Source organism: Astatotilapia calliptera, chromosome 23, assembly GCF_900246225.1.
Source record: "Astatotilapia calliptera chromosome 23, fAstCal1.2, whole genome shotgun sequence".
NCBI classification, from domain to species: Eukaryota; Metazoa; Chordata; class Actinopteri; order Cichliformes; family Cichlidae; genus Astatotilapia; species Astatotilapia calliptera.
In genome coordinates, this window is record NC_039323.1 from 3402077 (window position 1) to 3425693 (window position 23617).

At 42.9% G+C, this 23617-nt stretch overlaps 1 protein-coding gene across 4 annotated transcripts in view; it reads right to left on the reverse strand.

Moving 5' to 3' along the window:
* The window catches only part of tle2b (TLE family member 2, transcriptional corepressor b), an 81695-nt gene that overhangs the window by 47324 nt on the left and 10754 nt on the right, over nt 1–23617 (reverse strand). For all 4 annotated transcript variants that reach the window (XM_026160277.1, XM_026160275.1, XM_026160276.1 and 1 more), the window contains exons 2-3: nt 17277–17374; nt 16089–16152 (exon numbers count right to left, since the gene is read on the reverse strand). In XM_026160277.1, the coding sequence (XP_026016062.1) occupies nt 16089–16109 (21 nt within the window). In that variant the 5' untranslated portion in view covers nt 16110–16152; nt 17277–17374. The remainder of the gene's footprint in view (nt 1–16088; nt 16153–17276; nt 17375–23617) is intronic.

Consider the following 23617-nt stretch of genomic DNA (forward strand, 5'->3'; position numbering starts at 1 on the left):
CTGTCCGGGTATTTTAAGTAAAAAACATCTGGCAATGCATGGCGTAAATGCACGCACAACACAATGCAACTGGATTGCTACAACCTTGGCCAAACCACATCTAGAAGCTGGTATTGTGAGCACACAGGTGAGGTGTAAATGCAGACAGTGTGGCCACGAGAAAAAAAAATGAATGTACGCCTTCTTCCTGCTTTTTGCCAATTTCAAAGGCCCTTTTTTAACAGAGAAAAACAGGAGCCCGCAAAGCGTCACTGCTTCCCTTGATGTGGGACACAAGATGTAACGCCTCCAATCAGATGTCATTATCCAGCTAAAAGCTTAAGCTATCGAACTGATTAATGATGGATTCAGCTGACTGTCAATCATTTGCAATATTTTAATGATTAAATAACTTGTGTCTTCTGCATTTATATGCAAATAATTATTGCATCGTTTTACTCCGTTTTCTGGACTAAATGACTTATTATTTAACTAACAGACCGACTACCATAGAAACTATTATCAGCTTTAGCCGTGTTGTGCATAATGTGCACATATCACATCAAAACAAGATCTAAAGAGGTCAATAACACAACATATCAATACCAGCGCATGTCAGGCTCCTGTCCTGAGTGAGTATGTTTTGTGTTCCTTTGTATGTTTGACACAATACCTGCGCCTCTTCTTATTAAATGCCGTGTGCTATCACCACTGCATGTGTTCCCTTCCTAAATATGTCTCTCTCTCCTCTGTGTGTTTCTGTGTGTACATCAGTAATGTTCTGTAATGGTGTTGGCGGCGAGCGGCACACAGACAGCGAGGATCCGTCATGGTGACAAAGGCATCCTCTGCCGGTGGATGAGCAACGCTCTGACTGATGAGAGTGAGACACGGCTCTCTCTCTTCCCCCCCACTCTCGGTATTCTCTTGCTCATTTTCACTCGATCGCTCTCTCTTCTCTCCATTTATTCCCCGCCTCATTCAGTCCCTCCCTCTCACTCCAATCTCTATCTTTTAAGGGGTTGTCAGTCCATCTTTTCTCTCATGCTGCTCTCTACTTATTCCCTTCCCTTTTTTTCCTAGCTGTCAGATGTTCTTTCACTCTCCATTTCAGTGTATTTTTCTATTTCCTGTCTCATTTTACTGAACTCTGTATCTTTGCCTTTATCTGTCTCTACCCATGGACTCACCTATCCATCTCGAATTCAAATTACATACTCGGAAAATGTAAAGAAGAATAAGAACAGTGTTTTAAAAAACAAGAAGTTTTTGCATTACTACAATATATTTACAATATTGCAGGGTTACATACTAGCGTACTGCAAGAACGACTAAAGATCAAAAGCAAAAGGAGGACTTTTGAAGAAGCTCGGTACAGTTTCCCTGGTTTTCCCCTCAGGTAGTGATATGCTGTGGCACATTTTGCTGCTTCGGTGTGTCAGTATTTCCGTCATTAAGCTTTTCGTCTGTGCATGTGTGAAATTCTTGGTATTTTTGCTCTAGTTCAGAAATGAGTGGCCACCTTTATAAATAAAGAATTTACCTTTTCATTTATATAAAAGTGATTCCATTCCATAAAATATAGCTATTATTTGGGGAAAAGACACCACTGTGAGTTGACAGATCGTCCTTAATCAAGGCATAGAAAATCACATTGGCACATCAGTACAATTTACCCATCAGGGCCTCTAGTGGCTGTATGAATTATTACTGGCTTGCCAGGAACGATGGCAGACACAGGGTGACATCATTACTGTAAAACATCTTAGAAAGAGGTTGAAATGGATTTATTTTTTTTTAAACTGCGGGAGTCGAGATCACCACAAGTCATCTTTGTGCCCCACCACGACCAAACCTGACTCCCTCTGTTGTCACCCTTTTGTCCCGTCTCTCCTTTGTCACCTTCTTCCTCCCTTGCATCCTCTCTCGCTCTCAGCTGCCAAAGCCTTTTCTGTTTTTCTGGCCAATTATCCTTTTCGTTCATTTCTCTGACCTTCTTTCCCTCTCCCCATTACACTCTTTTATCCCTCCCCCCTTGTTTTATCTATCTGCCGTATCATTTTTGTTTCCGTCCCTTACACTCTCTTAGCCTTTCTTTCCCCCTTTTAGTAATTTCTATCAATCATCCCTCTCCTTTATGTTCTCGCCCCGCTTCATGCTCTCGCGCTCTATTGACATTTTCTACTTGGCTCCCTTGCTTTGTGTATTTTGTCCGCTCTCGTCCTTGTTGAGTGCTATATCTACATTTTCTCCTTTCTCTCCCTCTGTCGAGCTCACCTCCGCTGTGTATTTAGTTCTCTATTCTTTCCATTTCTGGCCAAAAAAAAGGAAAGAAAGAAAAAGAAGTCATGTGCACAAAAGCAGATGCAATCTTGCGATCTCGTTCACCTGTGAAAATGCAAACAAACTTTGCTGAAAGCAAATGCACACAAACACATGTGAGTAGGTCTTTGCATGAAGGTGTCTCCCTTTCCAGCCCCTCTCAACATAAAGGACATGTGACATCTCCCTTTGTTCTCCCCCTCTCTCCATCTATCCTCAGCTTCTCTCTTCTCCATCATTAGACCTCCCCTCAGCTCATCCCATCGTTTTAACTCGATTCCTGTCTGTCTCTCTTTATTAATTCTCCCTCCATCGCTGCCATCAGCCTCACTACCTGTCATTACTCTTTCCTTCCCTCCTCTCTTACATCTTCCTCTTTTACAAAAAAAAAAGTAGTAATCAACATTTTTCCCATTACACAAATAGCTGAGTGCTACAACTGGGGCTCCTATATTTGAATACAACCTTGCCAGATCACTTCAGCAGCCGACCTTTGCAAGGACACTCCAGTCTGGACTTATACGAAGTAGCTGATTGTACAGTTGTACGTTATGCAAAAGGCAGGGTACCCATGTGCAAACGGCCTACAGTAAAGTGGAAAAAATAAATAAAGACAGCCACAGCTAACGGATTTTAAAAATGAGCCTTTAATGACAGGGAAAGTTCAGAGCTCGATAAACTCTCTCACATTTAAAACTTTGAAATCAAGCTAACCTGCAGCTTTTCCACTGTAGCGGGAGAACTGAGATCAAGAAAAAGTTACAGATAAAACTGGGCAGAAGCAAAATCCTGCAGTGGAACAGCACAAAGCAGAAATCTGTGCAAATAGTATATCTTCCGGGATGAAATGAGGAATTATTGTTGTGCTCATTAAGAGGTCTTTATGTCTTACCACAGGCCCTATGATAAACAATTTAGTTATGTAGGGTCATCTAATGGATTGCTTTTTATATGCATTTATAGCTTTTTAATGTGTATATTTGATCACTCACTATATTGCATGATACAGAATATCACATTTGGTACTTTTCTTATTATGGATACTGATTTTTCCTGTCAGTGTTTTGGCTTTATTTGCATAAATGTATGTGCAGTTGTTTTTGGATCTATGTACTGTATCCCTGTAGGTATCTGTAAGTATCACTATTTGTGCTTTTGGCTGACAGAGGATTTCTGCCCCCTGTGTTCATCGCAGGTTAGGACCGGTTGGTGCTTTAACATCCACATGAAAATCAGACACACTGAGAAAAGCCACAGCCTAAAATTTCTTTTTGCAGTATTACAGGGTATGAGCAACTGTGATTGCTCACATTCTCATTAATATGTTTTTTAGCTTGCATGAGACCAAAAGCAAAACATGTAATAGCTATGTTGGTCCACGGTTTAAAATGTAGTATTTTTATAATAAAGGCAGTTGCCGGGGGCATACTGTAGGGATGAGACTCGTCACTTGAGGAACCAAGCAAAATGAAAAGGTCTATTTTAAACCACACCATGATCTTTTCCTAAATTAGGGTTGTTTTGGTGCCCAAAACTAACAGGAAAGCATAAATTTTTTCAACTTTTTATTGATTTGTAGGAAAAGTGGCTAAAACTTTCAAAACCTGAAGTCTATCTCAGCTACTACAGTGCAAGAGGCGGGGTACACCCTGAACAGATCGTTAACCTGTCGCCAGGCTAGCACAAAGATTCACACATACGGGCAATCTACAACCATCCATTTACCCGATCCCACTAACTGCTCACCACCGTGCTGCCCTATAAGGATATCTGACCCCACAAATAATGCCCTTTGTATCATATTTGATACATGAGTTTCTGAGACCTCTATCTCAGCAACATGATCAATACTTGTTATGGACAAAACTCTTTTTTTTTTGTCTAAAATTAACATTGTTGTTAACAAAAAGTTGCCAAAAACACCCAATGTATCAAATGCGATGTAATAAATATATCATACACAACATGATATAGCAAAAACAAAAATTGTGGATTTTGTTATAAGGGTTAGTAAACATCTCAGTTCCAAAAAAATCTGAATTTTGCAGGGTGTTTGGGTCTTACAGGGTTTCTTTTACTTTTTTCATACTTTGAGTGCACTGTTTAAAATGTTTCTACCACTCCTGGCTCATTAGAAAAGACATGAACGCACGGATTACCTTTAAACATTTTAGGAACGAGTACAGGGGAAGGAAAACCTCCGTAAGCAGCAAATAATTATTCAGTATGGTGTGCATGCCAAATATAAACTACTAGGACTTAAATCTAAGTCAGTATAAAGAAAATAAAACAGGAATTCCCACACATAGAAATCTGCAGGATTTTAAACACCAAGAGATGATAAGAAGCTAAGAGCTGAATGGGACACAAGCCACAAGCCAGCGTATCTTTTAGAGCATCGCTGATTTACACTGGTAACTTGCTCCAAATAGAAATAGGCTCTTTAAACTGTAAAATGACTGGTCCAAAACTTGTCTCAGCCAGGGTTTCCTTTGAAGAGGCACAAAAGAGGAGCCTGAAATGTAGTAACAGTTGTCCAGTGGGAGTTGGCCAGACAGCAGTAAAGTGACTATTGTACTCTTTGTGCGATCTCTGCAGAGCGGCAGCGACAGCACCCTATGGGAGCCTGGTCTGTTGAAGCAGTTAAAAGCTGAGTTTGATTTAAAACGAACGTGATTGGCACTTACAGTACAGACCACTATTAATGTCTTTGTTTTGATAATACTAAAGTCAACCACTTCGCAAATATGTTTAACTATAGTCTGTAGAACTGAAGATGGAAAATTATATCACAACGTGGGACTGCATTGTGCATATGCACTCCAGTAGTAACAGATGCACCACACGGTCCCCTACAGTAGGCGGGGATAACAGCTGCACTATGACTGCACAATATGACTAATAACGCTTCTGTCTGAACAGTTGAAATTGTTGTACTACAGTATGTTTTGTCTGTTGTAGTCCTGTTTTTAATAAGTTCATCTCCTCTTAACTGCTTGCCCCTCCAACCTCCAATTACACCCACTGATGCCTGCTCTTCTGCCTTATATAATCCCTCTGTTGTGCCACTGCAATCTCATTCAGCACTCAGTGTAAGATCTATGGTGTATGCAGGCTTTGTGGGCATGTGTGTGTGTGTGTGTGTGTGTCGCACACAGTGCAAGGCACATGCGCTGGATGAGCATGTGTGTTTGTGTATGTGTGTGGTATGTTAAGCCTGGCAGAGGGGCATTAAGCCAACCGGCTGACATCACTTACCAAGAACACCCAGCACTGCCCACCCAGCGAGCAGAGACAGAGAAGTGCGCACGTGTACTGTGGTGTGTGTATTTGTAACAGACAGTGAAGCTTCATCTGAAGATAATGGGAACTGTAAGGAGACAAACAGAGAGCTTGGGAAAGTGAGACTAATCTACTTGGGTTATGTATATTTTCTATTTTCTGCCACAGAGGCATTCACAGCGCTCTTAGATTAAAGTGAATCCATCGCCAAATGACATTTAATGAGAGCGTCTTATGTGATGCAGACATTGTTATCGGTGTCCATGGCTGCATTAACCTAAATGTGCTCTTGTGCGTTCGCAAAATTATAGACACGCACGCACAAAACATGAAAAACGGACAACACAGGTGCAATCCATTAGCAACACTAACACAAAACAACAAGTTCACCTCGGTAAAAGCGAAATTGTCATCAACCCCCCAAGGTAACGTGAACAATAATACATAATTATTGTTTGCAGAATAGTTTGGGTAACAAACTGGGTTGTTTTTATTTTTTGCTTCATTTTGTTTTGAAGCCAAAATTTGATAAATACTGTATTAACATGCAATTTTATTATCTCGGAATTAAGAGATTGATTTTAGCAGCATAATGTGTGCAAACAAAGAAATCTGCACTCTTTCTAACGGCCATTACACCTCCGATTGTAGCACTGCGGCTTCTCAGTCAGATCCTCTCCTCACTCGTCACGTCCGGTGTCAAAACACCAAGGTGTCGACAGCCAAATTGCTCGGCCCGAGGCTTTGAGCCAGGATTTCGCTAACCCGTAAGTGACTTCACAGTGGCTACATCCATCTTTTATATATATTAGTTTTGGCACAGACTGAGTAAATTTAATAATATTCCATGAAAGTATTTTCTTTGTGAATGGAAAGGCAACTTTGCTTCTAAGATACTGGCTTGATTTAATATGAAAACTGACCTCTACTGGAAGTAAACTGAACAGGAATGAATTAACAGACTGGAGCAAGTTTAATTTAATTAAACACTTAGTTGCATCTGCAAACTATTACTTTTCTACAAATCTGAAGTCTTTTTTATCCTTTCGAAAAGAAAGCAAAATCTTAATTCTTTGACTTGTGTGCAATTTTTCTTTTTTCCTTAAAGTGAAGCTTTTCACCCATACAGCTGAGGAGAATAAAATCTGCGAATCCTTAAAAATGTTTTCAATTCCCAGTGTAGCCAAACATAAAAAGAAGAAGACAAAAACAGAGAGAGAGGGAGAGAGGAAATACTTGTATACTCATGTTGAGTCTACATTCACTCACTCCATTATCACTCCTTCATTTTCTGCTTGCTTTTCGGCTCATTATGTCAGTTCAGCAGGCGGGTTACTTTAGATAAATGAGGTAGCAGTGTAATTCTTGTTTATCTGATCGAACTGTAACATCCCACTCTTCTGAACACACTTCATATCTAGCATCCATCTCCTGCTAATAACATACGGACTGCACTGTCATCATCGGGGCACAAACAGACAAAAAGCATTCCTGCATTTCTCTCAATGAAATGCTCTCCCTCTCCCTGCTTCTTTCTTCCCTCGCTCTTGTGTTTCCCTCCTCCTTTCCACTCTTCCATTCTTCAGGGAGTGTTTGCTCTTTCGTTCCCCCACTCTGCCCGCCCTCCCTCCCTCCACCCTCATGGTGCTGAGAGAGTGTCAGACAACAGTGCCAGACTCTCTCTCTCTCTTCCCCTCTATCTCCTCTATGCATTCTGCAAAGAACGCTGGCAGACTTTAAAATGAGCTTTAGGAAGTGGGTCTAATCCAAGGTGATTTATCTAAATGGGACATTCATGTGTGTGTGTGTGTGTGTGTGTGTGTAATGCTTTACAGCATGTTTGTATTCATACAGTCTGTGTGTAGCTTACAGGCATGCTTTTACTCGAGCATGGTGTAAGTGTGTGCATGTGTGTGTGTGTGTGTGTGTGTGTGTGTGTGTGTGTGTGTGTGTGTGTGTGTGTGTGTGTGAAAAAGCCTTAACAAAAGCATTGTTCACCGATGTCTCTCGGGCGAGCTTGTCTCTTTCATCTGCCCGCCCACGCACACGCACTTGGACACACACACATACCGCCAATGTTAAAACATTTATTAGCACGCTGTGCTAACCCACATCGGAGGTTATGTTAGCAGACGCTGACTTTCTGTTGTGTCCTGTCAGCGGGTGACGACTAAATCAGTCACAGCCGACATCCAGTTTCACTGCAGCTTCTCTTGCAGCCAGTTTCATCAGAGAAAGAGAGTCACAACAACAGCCGGATAACTGACCTTGAATTTCAGGGGTTTCTATCCTTAAACACATGTGTACAGTATGTTCTGCAACAGAGACTCGCTCGGTCTTTATGAATACTCCTATCTTGTTTGTTTACTTCGCTCCAGACAGTTCAGACAGGTTTAAGATTCTTAAAACGGACTCAATCCTTCCCTACATCTGGCCATGCTTAAATCCCTGCCTGGCCAACTCCCACTCGTGGATGGTGGGGCAACATTTAGCTTAGCACGGTCCGATCCCTTTTCGGGTTCTGCCCTGTGCCTTCCTCCTATCACACATCACTTTTATTTTTTTTTTACTTCCAACTGATTCTTCTCATTTCTCTTTTTCTGAACCCTCCTCCATCATCCTCGTGTAGAAAAATCTGCACTTTCTTCCTTTTCTGGGTTTCTCTCCGTCCCTCTCTCTTCAGCAGTGTCCTTGCTCTGTTTTTTCCCCTCCCTCTCTCTCTCTCTCTCTGCCAATGCCCTTGTGGCCTCTTTCTCATATTTCTCTTTCATCTCAGTTTTATTCACCCCTTTTTCTATCTATCTCACTGTCCCCATCTCTCTCTCATTGCTTCTATACGCCCTCCTTCCTTTTCTCTACATCCTCCACCGCCCCCCTTTCCTAAGCAGTCTGTGACTGTAATGTTGCTGAAGAGAACACAGTGTGTCATCCTGAATCAGACAGATGAGCTGGGAGTGGAGTAAGAGGCTGAGAGCACTGCATTAATCCACACACACTAACACACACATAGTCCCTGCCTGAGGGTCTGAACGGACAATGCACACAGATATATACTTGCACACACACACGCACACAAACTAAGACAGAGAAACCATGCACAAACACATCCTCACAATGCTCCAGAAAATGACTGCATGAGACAAAACATGAGCAAAAGCATGAAAAGCCTGATACACACCGTGATTCTAAAAGAAACCCCATTAATGTAAGCTTTCTAGGTAATAAATTATGTAAGAAATGAAATACCAATAGTATTAAATGTTACTTATTTACTACTGTGACCAACCAGTGGGTTTTTTCTATCTCAGTTTTCTTTTAATCGTTTTAAATTGGAAAATTGAGTAGCATGATGTTTCTAAGTTTTGATATTAATGTAATGAATGCCAACTAATCCTTAAAATGCAAACTTCTGCAGTAAAAGCTTTTCAAAAAGTTGCCATAAAACAGCAGGAGGTGTAATGCTAGCCTACAGCCACTAGAGGAGGCTTAGCTTAGTTTTGAAGTTATCTGTTGATACTGTCAGACTTGTTGATCAGTTTCACAAAAAGCAGGTGTGTAACATCAAACAAGGCCTATTGAGGATATAATATGAGTAACCACGTCTTTCACTGTTGCATTATTGTCCACAAAAGCTTAGCATGCACTAAAACAATAAGCTATAATCACTGCTCACGTTATTCTTAGTTACTCCTTGCTCGTACTGGGTTTGACCCTATTTTGCCTTTAAAACGATCTCAGCTCTTTGTGGCACGGATTCAACAAGATGATGTAAACACTCCTCAGATTTTTGGTACTTATTGACATGATATCATCACACAGCTGCTGTCAGCTGCACATCCACGATGGGAATCTCCTGTTTCACCACATCCCAAAGGTGCTCTACTGGATTGCGATCTGGTTACTGAGGAGGACATTTGAGCGCAGTGAACTCACTGTCATGTTCAAGAAACTGGTTTTGTTTGAGCTTTTTGACAGTAATCCTGCAGGAAGCAGCAATCAGAAGATGGTTACACTTCCCTTTTGGTAATAAAGGCACGGACTTGATCAGTTAGAGTACTCAGCTAAGCTGTGGCACTTAAATGATCCTCAGTTGGTACCAACAGGGACACGGTTAGCTAAAATAAAAATCACCACATCGTTACACTACCAGCGGCAGACTAAACTGTTGATACAAGGCAGCATGGAGCCATTCTGACCCTACCATTCAAAGAAATCAAGACCTTCTGTTGTCCAGTTTTGGTGAGCCCATGCAAAGTGTACTTTGAATTTTTTAAAATCATCGCTTTATGTTTCAACGGTAGCTTGAAATGATGACAGCTCTATTGTTCGCAGTCCCCTCGTACAGGAAGGGAAAACACAATTATAAAATATATAATTTCATACCAAGCGCTTCATCCTGCGATTGTTTTTTATCATGAAACGTAATGCAACAATATTTTGTCTCTTGCTAGCAGCATGGCTCTTCATTAACCCTAGACCCCTGCAGCTCCACTGTACCTCACTTACACACATAGACACAAACGCAGTGATGGAGAGGCCACCTAATGTGATTCCCAACTGCGAGCTGTCACCCTCCAGTAGACATGTCTTTTTTAAACTCTATATTAAAGGGGCTGGGCAGTCCACCCCTCTGTAAGAGTTTTGTCTTGTGTTTGACAGTAGAGATGAGAGGAGAGCTGCAGCAAAGGCAATTCTCTGTGCAGAAAAAAAAAGGCTTCTGAAGGCATTAACTCCTACAAAGAAAAGAAAATGGAGAAGACGAGGGCAAAACTGACTTAGAACTGACTGTAAAACTTTCAGCCATAAAATCGTCATCAAGGAGTTTTTTCCAATCTTAGGCCCACAAGCATCCCACTCTCTTACCCTCATGTTGCCTAGAGCCATGAAGGAAGGAGGGAGAGGAGAGGTTAAAACAAGAGGTTCAACCGTAGGTGACTTTGGAAGTTTTATGACACAAGAAAACAACTTTATCACTCCTTTCCTTTCAAATTCCTCTGAGCCTCGCGCCCTTTCATCTGTTCTTTGCGAGATCCAACCTCAGGCCACGCTGGGCGAACGCAGCTCTTCAGGTGGAAGTCTCGCTTGCGCACCGTGCGAGCATGTGACCGACATGTCTACGCCCGCTGATTAACCAGGGCTACAATGTAACCTTATTTAAAAATACACAGTGGAATTCCAGGAGAGCAGTGAAATCTGAGAGCCATGAATTATAAATGCAACTGCCGGATAAGAGCAAGACTCCCACAGACACTTAATGTGCACGTCTTGATGTTTGTCTGTGTGTGCGCATGTGTGTGTGTGCACGTTGCCAGTGAGCCGGCCCAGTAGCTTAGCCAACATAAAACATATATCCCATCCAAAGAGCTACAGAGACTCGCTCTGCCAAACATAGAAATATACTACATCCAAACCTGGCTGTGTTATTTTACTGCGGCAACACGCCACAAACAGGAGCAATTTGAGGGGGTTATGGCATCATCTCTTGAAGCGTGAAATGTGTAAAACGTACCCATTGCCAACTATAGAATTAAAGTGGTAAATGTGTGGAAAAAGCATCTCCCCAAAAGTTTAATGCCATAAGGAGAGAGCTAGCAGCACAGTGAAACTTGCACCTTCTGTGTACACACACACACTACAGCTACTTTCTAACTTCAGTTTATTTTTCGTGTTGATTTGTTTGTGCCTCATTCTCTCAAATAGTTTATTGAACACGGGGCATTTCCAGTCTATTGCTATTAGTCAATTAGTATTTCTCAGCACTATTACCTCCATTTAGCAATTATCATTAGCCTAAAGATGATTAATACAAAGAAATGTGATTTGTAAAACCTGCAATTCCCAACCACACTGTGATTAAACTGAATAAAAGAATTCGTGTTTACAAGAATAAAGGAGTTATTTGTGGTTTTCCACATAAAAAAACTGTCCTTCAAATGTAATTTCGTACACCAGCAGCTCAGTTAACACCTGTTTTCAACATGTCCCAAAGCAAAAATCATAACACCGGTTCATTTGTGATAAATGCACAAATGCTGCAGTTCTGAGAAGTTACCAGAGGAATGGCCGATCAAGCAACGCCACCACATGCTGGGTAAAGACATTATAGCAGGCAAAAAAAGTAATGTAAATACATGTTATAGACCACCACTAGAAAAATTTATATGTGCAAGATGTTTGATACGAGGTATGCCCCCCCTGGATGTGATACAAGCAGTCACCCATCTGCGCATGAACTTCTCAAGTATCCGCATCTGCTGTTGAGGAATTGCTCTGCATTCCTCAGTGAGTGCCGCCTGTAGCTGTACGTTGCATCGTTGCTGCCTCTGATGAACATGTCAGCCCAGCATGTCCCAGGCATGCTCAATAAGATACATATCAGGACTGAAGTCTGGCTACGCAAGCTATTTTGGTACTTTGTGGGTGGGCGCTGTCCTGCTGAAACGACCGCAGAGCAAGATGCTGCTCCGAAAATGGGACAAGTGCAGGTAGAGCCAAGAACAATCAGATCAGAGATGGCGCTCCCACGGACATGCGAGCACGCAGCAACAGCCCGACCTGGGTTGACTCAATCGTGGCATGATGGCGTGTTGTGCAAACACTATTATTTTCATCTTTTTTGTGGTGTGAGACTATTGGCTTGAGAATGCAGTAAACGGAAACATTTCTGATGTGGTTCGTTCGTGTTCAGGAAACAAATTACCGACTGACTGATTCCAAAACCAAATCAACGGGAACCAAAAAGTACTCACAGAATATTTTTTTACTAAAATGGTTTACTAGGAAAGCAATTTAAAACAAAGACTGAAGCGTATTTCAACTTGCATGTCTTTTTTTAACCAGTATACTTTTTTTTTAACCGCTCTAAAGTGACTGCCTGTATGAAACAAGCAGCAGGCTTTCTGATGCCGAAGAGACACCCAGACCTCCCACCTTTAGGCACAAAGTATATGTTTCTTAACTGTCATGTCATCTTGAATGTAAAGCTTTTACAGTTTACAAGAACTTACACGCGCTCCAGTTATGTGTAACTACCTTCCTACTTTCCAACCCCTCACCCTGGTATTTAAAGAGCTTAAAACTGATGAATAGTAAAGGCAGGAGCAGTGCAGCATGGTGCGCAGAGCCCCAGCCTGTGGAAACAGGCCTCAGTGTGGATGACAGGCCTAACGAGCTAAATATAGCCTTCTGGGTTATCTCCTCTGTGGGCGCAGCGAGTCCGTTGTTGCTTCACATTATTTACGTGTCTGTGCGTGCACCCTCTCTCTCCTTCTCCATCTCTCTCGCCCTCTCATTTCACGCCCCCCCCCAACCACACACACAAACACATCGCTATCTCTTTCTCTCGCACTCTGTGTTGCATACTCTTTTTCTCTCTCTCCCTTTCTGTCCATTTCATCCCTTCGCAGCATCTTTTTCCTCAGTCTCCATCTTTCCGTCCCCTGGTATCCCTCTTTCTCATTTCTTCTCTCTCATTCCTTTTCAGCTTTTTTTCACACTCTTTCTCTCTCGTCTCTCTCCCTCTCTCTCCCTCTCCTCTTTTATTCTCTTTATCTCTGCCTCCTTTTGTATCCCTTCCTCCCTCAGCAGCTCCCTGTTTTTTTTTTTCTGTCTGACACTCTCTGAGCCTTTTTTTCTCTCAAGCTATCTTTCCCTTTGAGCCTCTCTTTCTTCTCTCTCTCATTTTCTCTCCCTCTTTCCCTCCCTCTCATTTCTGAGCCATGCCTATGAAGTAGCATTACACTGCGTTAGCCATCCACTACAATACAGTGAGCCCTTGTTCAAATATTATAGCCTGCGGTGCTAACGCTCTGCTATGCTAACCTATATGGGTATGTCATCAGCATCTGCAGCTCCCTGACCTCCTGCAAAAGGCAGCCGTTAAAGCCCCGTGTTTAAACACACAGCAGCGGATACTGTGTGTCATTCCTCCTCCATCCACAGCGGTCACAGAGGTTGTGACATATGATATGCACAAGTTCGATTAAATCCCGCTGACTATTGAAAGACACGGAAATGTATCTGTTCTGGCATGCCGCTGCCCCTATTGTATAAGAAAGGGTGGTGAAGATTTACACTGGGGAAGACGGATGTTTATCTAAGCTTTTTCTTCCCCACAGTAAATGTGTGAAGCTAAAATGGGGAGTGCCTGAATTGCTCAAGTTGTCCACATTGTACCGCACCATATTTATGTGCGCATGCATCTTCTTGATTTTTATAATGAGAAGCACATTAAAAACTTTATAATGAGGTCAGTTTGACAACCTTTCATCTTTAATGCACATGCTTTTGTGTTGTTTGGAATCCTCAATCAGCATTTCGTCATCCAGTTGCTTGAATTTATTGATATGCAGTATGCCATTAATTTAAAGTTTTATAGTGTTTATGCAGCTGCCAGAAAATGCAATAACTTTAAAATGTAATGAAAAGGCTCCCGTATTGGGAGTAAGTGACAAATCATGGAAATACAATTAAGTGAAATCAGAAATTCTGTTATAACTCAATTGTAAATCAGAATAAGTGAATAATAAATAACTTTAATATGAGCTTGCATACCTTTTGCTGAACAGCCACTTAGATTGCAAGCAGCACAGCGGATTTCTGTTCCAGTCGTTTTAAAGATGTCATTATAACCTGAGTGAGCGACCTGAGCAACATGCAAATCTGCTGGTGAAACACTCAGTCTTCTTCTCGTGAAACTAAAATATTTGTTAGACAAAAGAATTGTACAATCAGCGTGTTATCTCAAGACATTTTCACACATGAACTCAAGCCAATTTTGAGATAATGAGGTTGGCTATTTTCCACAGTTGTTCTTTCTCACAGCAGGATATAGCCTGCTTCAGACGCGCTGGCACAACTGGAAGTATTCTGTGTCATTTGGCAGCAGCCTGGATGGTGCGTGCAGGAGGGGAACACTGTACTACTATCTGTGTTATTTGCACATCGGTACAAAATGACATCACGCAGACTCTGGCTCACAGGTTGACTGGCTTACGTCTGATCCAACAGCACGAGGCAGTTGTGCTCTCACGTATCGCCCAGAAATGTTCAGGGTTGCAGTGCATGCGTGAAAACAGTGACTTCAATCACACAATTGTCCAAACATGCTATATTAGCTGAAAGAACTATTAGGAGACACTGGACGGAAGTAAGGGTCACAGCAGTAAGCCACCCAAGTGCAGTGAGCTGAACAATGGCGCATTTTCTTCTTCTTTTACTTTCATTTCCAGTTTGCAGACTAGTTTTCATCTTCCATGCACTCTACAGGTTGTTTCGTTGTGCTTACGACCAAAGCACTTGCATGGAGGTTTTTAGTCTTTTTAGTCTGCCCCAGGGCAGCTGTGGCTACAACTGTAGCTTGCCTCCACCAGTGTGTGAATGTGTGGATGACTGGGTGTGTAAAGCGCTTTGGGGTCCCTAGGGGGGACTAGTAAAAGCGCTATACAAATACAGGCCATTTACCATTTATATGTAGCGCAGTCTCTGCGACTAATTTAACCTAGCGACAGCTAGCAACCCCTAACAACACCTCTCCAGCTGGTCAGGAATTACACTATTTCCTTAGCGATCAGAGGCTGTCAGGCCTTACCAAACTACTGTACGTAATAAGAATAGCAACTGCTAGAGAGTGTTCTTATGCTCTTTTATTTTAAAAAAAAAAGGAATTTTGTTTTATTTGGAGAAATGCATGTGTTACAGCATTTGGCATGCACTTGTATCAGGTCCTCGTAAGGACAGAGGAACAAGGTCGTGTGCAAGTATGGATGAATGAACGAGTACCCTGTACATCCTGTGTGTGGGTGGGTGTCTGTGTGGGTGTGGGTGTGTGTTTATCTGCTGATCTCCTGCCTGTCTGTGGCCATCTACATCCATCTGTCTGTCTGCCAGTTTGCCTGTTTAGTGCTCTCTCTCTCTACCTTTCTCTCTCTTTTGTCAGTCTATCTGCCAGTCTGCTTCTCTTCTCTCTCTCTCCCTCTTTATGTCTCTCCATCTGTGTGTCTATCTAGCTTACGGCCCTGATCCTGCCTGCTCTCCCAGGTTTATGAAATGCGAGCAGCTTAGCAGATGGTGCATATCGTATTCTGGTCGGCTCTGTGTGGGTTTTGTACCACAGACGAAGGCTTACGATACATGTGAGCCTTTAGTCGCGCAGACACACCGACACGAGGAGCTCAGGCTGTTAGCACACGGGAGAAAACAGAGAAAAAGAAGAGCCAAAGAAAAAGACAATATAAAAGGTCTGAATGAGGAATAAAATATGGCGAGAGATACGGAGGCAGGTATGAGAGAGCGAGATAAACGGCGTGTGAGAAAAACTCTCGATAGCAAAGACTCTATTGTGCAAATGTGCAAGCGTGTTCTGCTGTTATTGATATTTAAGATACTTCCCTCGATATATACCATCTATTTGATTTTAACCCAGCAGACTCCTCTCAGAGAGCCGAGAGCCCTGGTCAGACTAGTCAATTAACATATAGCTTTGGTAAAGATGTGACTGGACTCACCATGATGTAGTGCCTCTGCATCTCAGTCTTCTCACTGGCCAGCTTCTCACACTCCAGCTTCAGGCTGCATGAGGGTGAGAAAAAGCACAAACACATGAATGAAATGGTTTACTTGAATCCAGTGAAATAATTTACACAGGACTCAGGACATAGTTTAGGTTGCTATGCCATACATGCCAAAAAAATACTATTTAAGGTCTAAGGTCTGCTTAAAGTAGCACAGAAAATGTTCACCTTTATAGCAGCAACAGCCAGAAGGGCGTCTCTCATTCTTGACTGCAGTTCACCACAGAAACAACACGTGTGTGGGAAGGTGTCCGATTCGGTGCTACCAAGTGCAACGTTTTTTCAATTCTGCTTAAACTGCACATTTGCTCTGCATTTTTATTATTGTTATCGTTTCTAGACGTGACAGATATTTAGAGTGCGTGGTTTTAAAACGAATCAACAGTGATTAAACGAAGAAAGTTCCAGTGGGTCATTATTATGAAAGGCGTTAGTGATGCTCTTTGATTTTGTAGATATGTGTGTGTTTTGCACAGATCCACCACACCCTGCAGTGAATTACTGTTAATGTATCACAGCAGGCTGTTCAACCTGCCCGCTGAGGTGTGAGAAAGAGGCTTTTATTTTTTAACCTAACTCTTTATCTCTATTAGCTGAGGTCATTTCAGGTCAACCAGCCGTGATAAGCTGATCAGTCACCTCCAGCAGTTAAAAATAAAAGACCTGAATTACCTAACTTTCTTTTTTTATGTTGGAAACTCAGTTATACTGTTGAAAAAAAATGCAGTATTTTAAAATTAGATGTGATATATTTATTTCTTATTAATATCGTGTTAAGGTTGATACGGACAGACACAATGATAGCATATTTCTCCCCAAATTAGTGTAAACGGATGCCTATTAGACTGAAACTTATGTAGAGACAGCTAAAGAGAAAGAATTTGGTATGATAGGCATCCCATATTTCCTTATAAAGATTAAAGGACACATGTGCAGCCATTCTATCTTTATTATTTGAACTGAATTACAATTTGTTGTTTCTATATTAAGACTAGAAGAGCGTTACTGGTTTCAAGCTTATTCAGGAAGCTTGTTTCGTTTCCCAACAATATTTATGTTTTTAAATAAATTTGTGTATCTGCACGCATGCACAAATGGATTTGTGTAATGTGTTTTGGGTACCTGTGATACTGAGCCTGGAGGAATTGGAATTCCTCCTTGATTCGGTCCAGAGTTTCCAGGACTGTGAACTTGAAAGACTGGCCAGGTTGCAAGGGGACCTGCACAGGGGAGAAAACAGAACAAAGAGTGGTTGAAAAACAGATAGAGAGGTGTGAATGTGTGTGTGCCTGTTCGAGAGCAGACTGTAAGCACTGCTGTAAATGTGCAGGTGCATGTGAACCTGCATACTGGAGTGTGTGCGAGAAACTGTAAGTGTGTTTGTGTGTTTTTGTGTGTGAGGGAGCAATGCACGAGGAGGAAAAAAAGCCAAGATGAAAGTGAGAGGGAAGGTCACTTCCCCTTCCCACACATCATAAAAGCCTTGTCCTCTCTCTCTCTGTTCTCCTCCTCCTCTAATGACTCTGCCTCCTTCTCTCCACTGCCCCCCTATCCTTTCTTCCTCTCCTCTCGCTCTCCCTCGCTTCCACATTAGCATCCTCTTCACTCTGGCAGGCTGCTAATGTATTCCAGCCTACAAAGAGCTGAGAAGGGAGGAAACATCAAATGAATAACTTATAGGGAATCACGGCATCGTCTCTCACCTGCTAAAAGCCAAAGAAGGCCCAACAAAACAAGCATCTCCCAAGGGTCCCCCACCACCAGCCCTCCGTGCCTGTCTAAAACGCTTTCGACAGCAGCCCTGCTTCTCCATAGTCTTCGCAAAGTTTGAGAAACGAGGCCAGTGTTGATGTTTTTCGATGCAGAAGTTGTTTTGTTTGGGGATGGGGCTGGAGTACGCGGAAGAGCACGAGCGTGTTTTTAATGACACTGTCAATCCTCGGAGGACATTTTTATGTAAGAAGACACCAGTTTTTTTTTTCCATTCTTCTCCTACTTCCTCCGAATTTAGACTGATTAATTTTTCTGTATTATGACGCTCACTGCGAGCCTAGCAGACTGCCAGGTGCCAGTCTGCTAGGCTCGCACTTCTTATGACCTGTCAGAGTGCAGTCTCACCACTATCCCCTTTAAATTCCTTTGACAAGGACAACTCATCTGCTTCCAGGCTGCAAATAATCCCCGCTGTGACCATGAGCCCCCCCACCAAAGCCAAGAGCATGGCAGTTGAGGACAGAAGCCAGATTCCTGTAGTGTTTGGAGACTAAAGGGGAATTTATGCTTCTGTGTTGTATCTATGCTGCACAAAAACCCAAAAGCCTGTGTTGTAACCCGATGTGCGTCTTGCTATAAAAGTAACAGCACGTCACGTCGTTGCAGCCTGCAGCCACAATTTTTCCCAATCAACTGTAGGAAAACGGATCAACTTGAAGAGAAGCGCCAAGTAGCATTTCGTCAGGGAGACTGCAGAGCAACACAGGCGCGCAGAAGTGTAAACTGAGCTAAGTCTTCCGCTGTCCTACAGGTGCATAACTCAATGCCAACATCTTTTCTGCCTGTATCACAACTATCACACTTGCACTAGGGACAATTTTGAGAGAATCACACATAGCTGCCTATTTCGGACACGTTTGCTTTGTTTGGTTTAGGTGAGCTCTGCTGTACACTAGTGGTAAATGCACCAGAAAATTAGCTCCGTCCTGACATTCTGCAATCTGAAATCACACGGACTTCGTACCAAGGAGGTACCAGCTAATGTCCAGTCAGATTGCATCAAACATTTGCACCTTTGTCAAGTAAGTTTTAAAAGTTCAGGGCTGCACTGCAGGAGCAAAAGGCTAACGGTGGTTATTAAGCAGAGGCTAATACGCCCTTGTTAAAGTTTGTTGATATCATATTTATTTCATAGCTTTCTTTTGGTTGCTTTGGTTATCCAAATCAACTATTGTTTGTCTCTATACCTATCCACGCGTCCTTCTGTGCAGTCATCCATCCAATCAGAATGAGCAGACTGGTGCTGTCGCTATGGCGCAGTTGGGTGGCTATCGGGCAACAGCCACGGCTAAAAGATTGGCGGTTTCAGTGGTGGCTCTTCATTAGTCTAGACAAGCACAATTCAATTAGATTTCAATTAGTCCGACGGTGGAGGTCAAAGACGCGGTGGGTTACCCAGTAATTAATCCGGGGAGCCGAGCTGAGCCCGAGCTTAACTGAACTGAGGCAGGCATGGTGGGGACGTCTAGATGGGTGGACGGACGCAATACACACAAACCCCCAGGGTGTGTGTGTGCGCGCGTATAAGGGAGGGCATAGATGGGATACATGATGGTGTCTGCCAACAGATCCCCACCGACCTTGATTCACACCACAGACACCCAGTGGGGGAGGAGAGGCGGGAGTGTGTGTGTCGGGGGGGGGCTTGCAGACCATGATCTGGCACACACACACACACACACACACACACACACACACAGCATAAGCTTATTGAAAAACACATAAACAAACATACACTGTGCATGTAGGTTCACAATTTAAGTACACAGTGCCACACAAACGACGCACAAACTCACACAGGGAGGGTAGGGACAGAGGGATGGATTGACTGGGGGGGGGGGGGGGGGGGGTCAGAAGAAAGATAGATACTCATCTGACAGACAGAGGGGTGGATGGATTGAGGGATGGAGGGTGTGATAGACTAGTCTGACATTCTTCCAGAGGAATGAAAGAACGAACAGAGAGACAGATGATGAAAAAGTGGTGTGGCTGCTGACTGAGAGAGATAGCCAGCCATTCATCCGTCTGACACTGAGGCGAGGGGAAGAGGACATAGGGAGAGAGAGACACAGACTCAGACCGACCGGGTAAAAGAGAGAGAGATGCTGTGTTTGCTGTAGTCAACACAGCCCGGTCCCTCTACCCTGTCTGTCGGCCTGTGGTAATACTGCTTCTACCATCTGCTGCCATGCACACATGAGCACACAGACAAAGTGCTGCTGGCTCAGCAGCACTAAGTCACATAATAAAGCCCATAGTCACAGATCGGGATTATACAAGAGATCTGCGAGTCACAACCGTTGGTGTCGCCACGGCGTCCTGTGCTGCGCGCTAATGAGAGAGACCTGAATCCTTTCATCTGCTGGACAAAAACTCGAAAAATGTCTTACTTTTGATTTGCCAGTTGCACCTTTTTGAATGAGTTTCAAAGAGCCTGGAGCGATAAAGCTTCTTATGCACGAAAAAGGAAATGAAAAATACAACAAAAAAAAGTTATAAGGTCCCGAGGCAAAAGGAGAAATATTCCACGCTTGCGCTGAGCTCTTTCTGTCAGAATGAAGAGACCAGCATGGGAAGCTGGAATGAAAATAGTTCATGCTTAAATGTAATAACAGGAGACTTAGTGTCTTACTCAAGGACACTTAAGCCAGTAAGAGTAAGATTGAACTTCTGCGAGAGAAGCATCAGCAAGCAATGCTCTATGTACACCAAACAAACACTGTTGTTTGAGTGTATGTGTGAGCCTTCTCTCCTATATTGTGACAGATGGCAGACCAGACTGTTAGGGGTCCAGTAGGGCGTCACGATGAGCCAAAAAACAGCCTAACGCCTCCCATGTTTTTATGTGTGACTGTGTGTGTCTGTGTGCGTGTGTGCATTTCAGAGAGAGCACCATATCATCCAGCATAGGGGATCCTGAAACCCAAAACTGATCCAGTTAATCTAGGAGGTGGAAGAGGGGAGAGGAAGAGAAATAAAGGTCACTTGTGCATAAACACACACACACATGCACCATGTGGACCAGCAGTCAATCACAATTTGGACGAGCTGGCACGGGTAAGCAGAGAATTAGGAAGGATTATGTATATGGTAGGAAGCGAGGGGAGGGGAGTGGTGGTTGAAGCCTATTTTACCGTGTCACGAGACGGCACGGGGGAGGGACCCACCTGCTGGACGCAACTATTACCTGTCTGTCAACTGATCCACCTGTCAGGAGTTTGACTGCAAGGGCTGTAAGGACATAACGACCCTCAGCCCTGACAGATTTTCTAGGTGAGGCCAAGTTTTGGTGGGCTGGTGTCGTGACTTTCTGAAGGTTGATGTTGACCTCCAGCTTGAACTGGGACACTCTGGAGGTGAGCGAGTTAGAATGAGCAACTCCAATCCGCAGTAAAATTGGTGGATTTGCATGATCTGGACCGGAAACCTGCTGCTTCACGAGTTCCAGGCAGAATCCAGAGGAAGATTGATAGGAGGATCATTGCGGCATCTGCAACGATGCGGATGCTTTAGCGCTCTGTTGATTTACTGGTCAATCTATTTTCCTATCCTCATCTACTGCCATGAGCTGTGGGCATTGACTGAAGAGATACAAGTGGCAGTAATGTGCTTCTTCAGAAATATCATAAAATATTTACAAAGCAGTTTCTTAAATAATTGAAATCCTGCATTGTTTCTATGCCTGCTTATTTCCATCAGGCGCAAACAAACTACCTTGCACCATCATATCAGTCAAAATAAAAGAAAAACCAACTGCGGGACGTGAATCACGCCACCCATCTTTGGTGCCAGCATCAATTTGAGTGTGGATACTACAAACAGAATAAAGACACACATTACTCTGGTGTTTTAATTAATTTAATCATTTCTTAGGTGAAAAACTCAGCATCGTCAAATCTCATGTAGCCTTTACAAACTGTCATTCAGTAAATGTCACTAGTCAATGTCACGGTACACACACGGGCACTCGTTTTTTGTGGGAAAAGTATTAAAGACTGTGAATTTGCGCATGAATACTTTTTCCAACTATTCAATTCACGTCTGTTTTCTGTACTTTTTCAGTTATTTTTTTAAATTGCCAGGTATCAGGTCAGCCTGCGTCTGTGTCAGTCTCTCTGCCTGTCTGTCTTCTGTTCAAGCTGCTGCCTGTTCTTCCAGCACCGATAGCTGCTGCACGAGAGGCAACTGTGAAACAGATTCAGGTCTGGGAATGAAATGATTCTTTCTGTCTGCTTGTCTCCTCCACCTATCTGTTTAGCCCCTGGCACACTTTCCACCATCACATAAGTATTCGCACGGTATAAGCAGGCATGCCTATGCATGGACGCATTCATTCAACCAAAACACCCACAGAACACTTTTCTCTTTTGTTTTTCTTTTTCGTGCCCTTTCGCTTGCCGTTCGGGCTCATTCTTCCCTCCTTCTTCTCTTCTGTCGCTCTTTACTCATCCTTCCTGCTCCCTCTTTTTTCCCCCCTTCCCCTGTGTGTCTGTCTGAGACAAGCAGAGACACATTCAGATAGCACATGAAATAATAATTGGCTGGTGAAATATTTAGGAAAAAAGGCACACGAATAGATGAGAAATGCCAAGTGTGGCAGAGGAGTGTCAGTGCCCCTTGTGCATGTGTGTATATGTGTGTGTGTGCTGTGCGCACGCCTGCATATGTGTGAGCTTGAGTATTTGTGTCTGCTGAAGTGAGCAGTAACATCAGGAACAGCTCCTTGGTTTAGGCTGTGTGTGGATGAAAAGCTAAACAGAGAGGCTTAAGGGAAGGATGGTAATGTAACGTACCTACATATCAGCAAGGTTTTTATGAAGCCCTCAGAGTTTCATTTTTGTAAGTCTGTCCCTGCATTTCCACTCAAAAGTATTTATTACTAAGAGAAAAACACTCATCCAACAGTCCCGTTTAGAGGTTCTGGCTCTTTCTTTGTGCTGAGAACTCGGGGACATCTTTTGCTATTAACAGTTATTTGGTTTTTCAAGCCTTTAAAAGCTTAAATCTTAACAAACTAACACTTAAGGAGATGCAGTCCGGACAGTTTAGGGAAAACGGGTTGGGACATTGTCTGAAGCGGTTTTGTCTCACACGTATCACACAGCAGGAGAAAATCCACTTCAGATGCATTCCCCCTACTGGAGACTCTCAGTGTGGTTTAGTCGAAGAAAGCGCCTGAAAGGAGCGTGCAGATTTTTAACCGCAGCATTTTCACAATGGCACAAATCAGCGCAATTGGTCATTACACAGCCTTTGGATTAGGCTGTTTAATGCCGGGGTCTGACTGAGTAGGACATTTGGATTTTCACATACTCCTCCATGAGGTTCAGAAACAGCTACAGTCGGTAAGAATTTGAATCAAGACTGTTTCCGGCTGAGAACCGGCACAAAAATCATCTAATGCATCAGAATTGCATTCTTCAAGCTTGAAATTCCTTTCATCTATCTGGGATATTTTGGTCTTCCATATGAAAAATCATCAGTACTAAAAATTTGGACAGTTTGATATAGTCAAGCTTATTTCTTTTAAACTCTATAAACTTCTGTTAACTCAGGTAACAAAGACTTTGTCCCAGAATTATACACAGACCAATTGCGCTCAAGTGCACAGTCGCTCCCCGGAGGCACATTCTGAGCGAGGAAAAACCCTGACGTGGTACAATAATTATTTCAATTTCATTGTAGTAAAG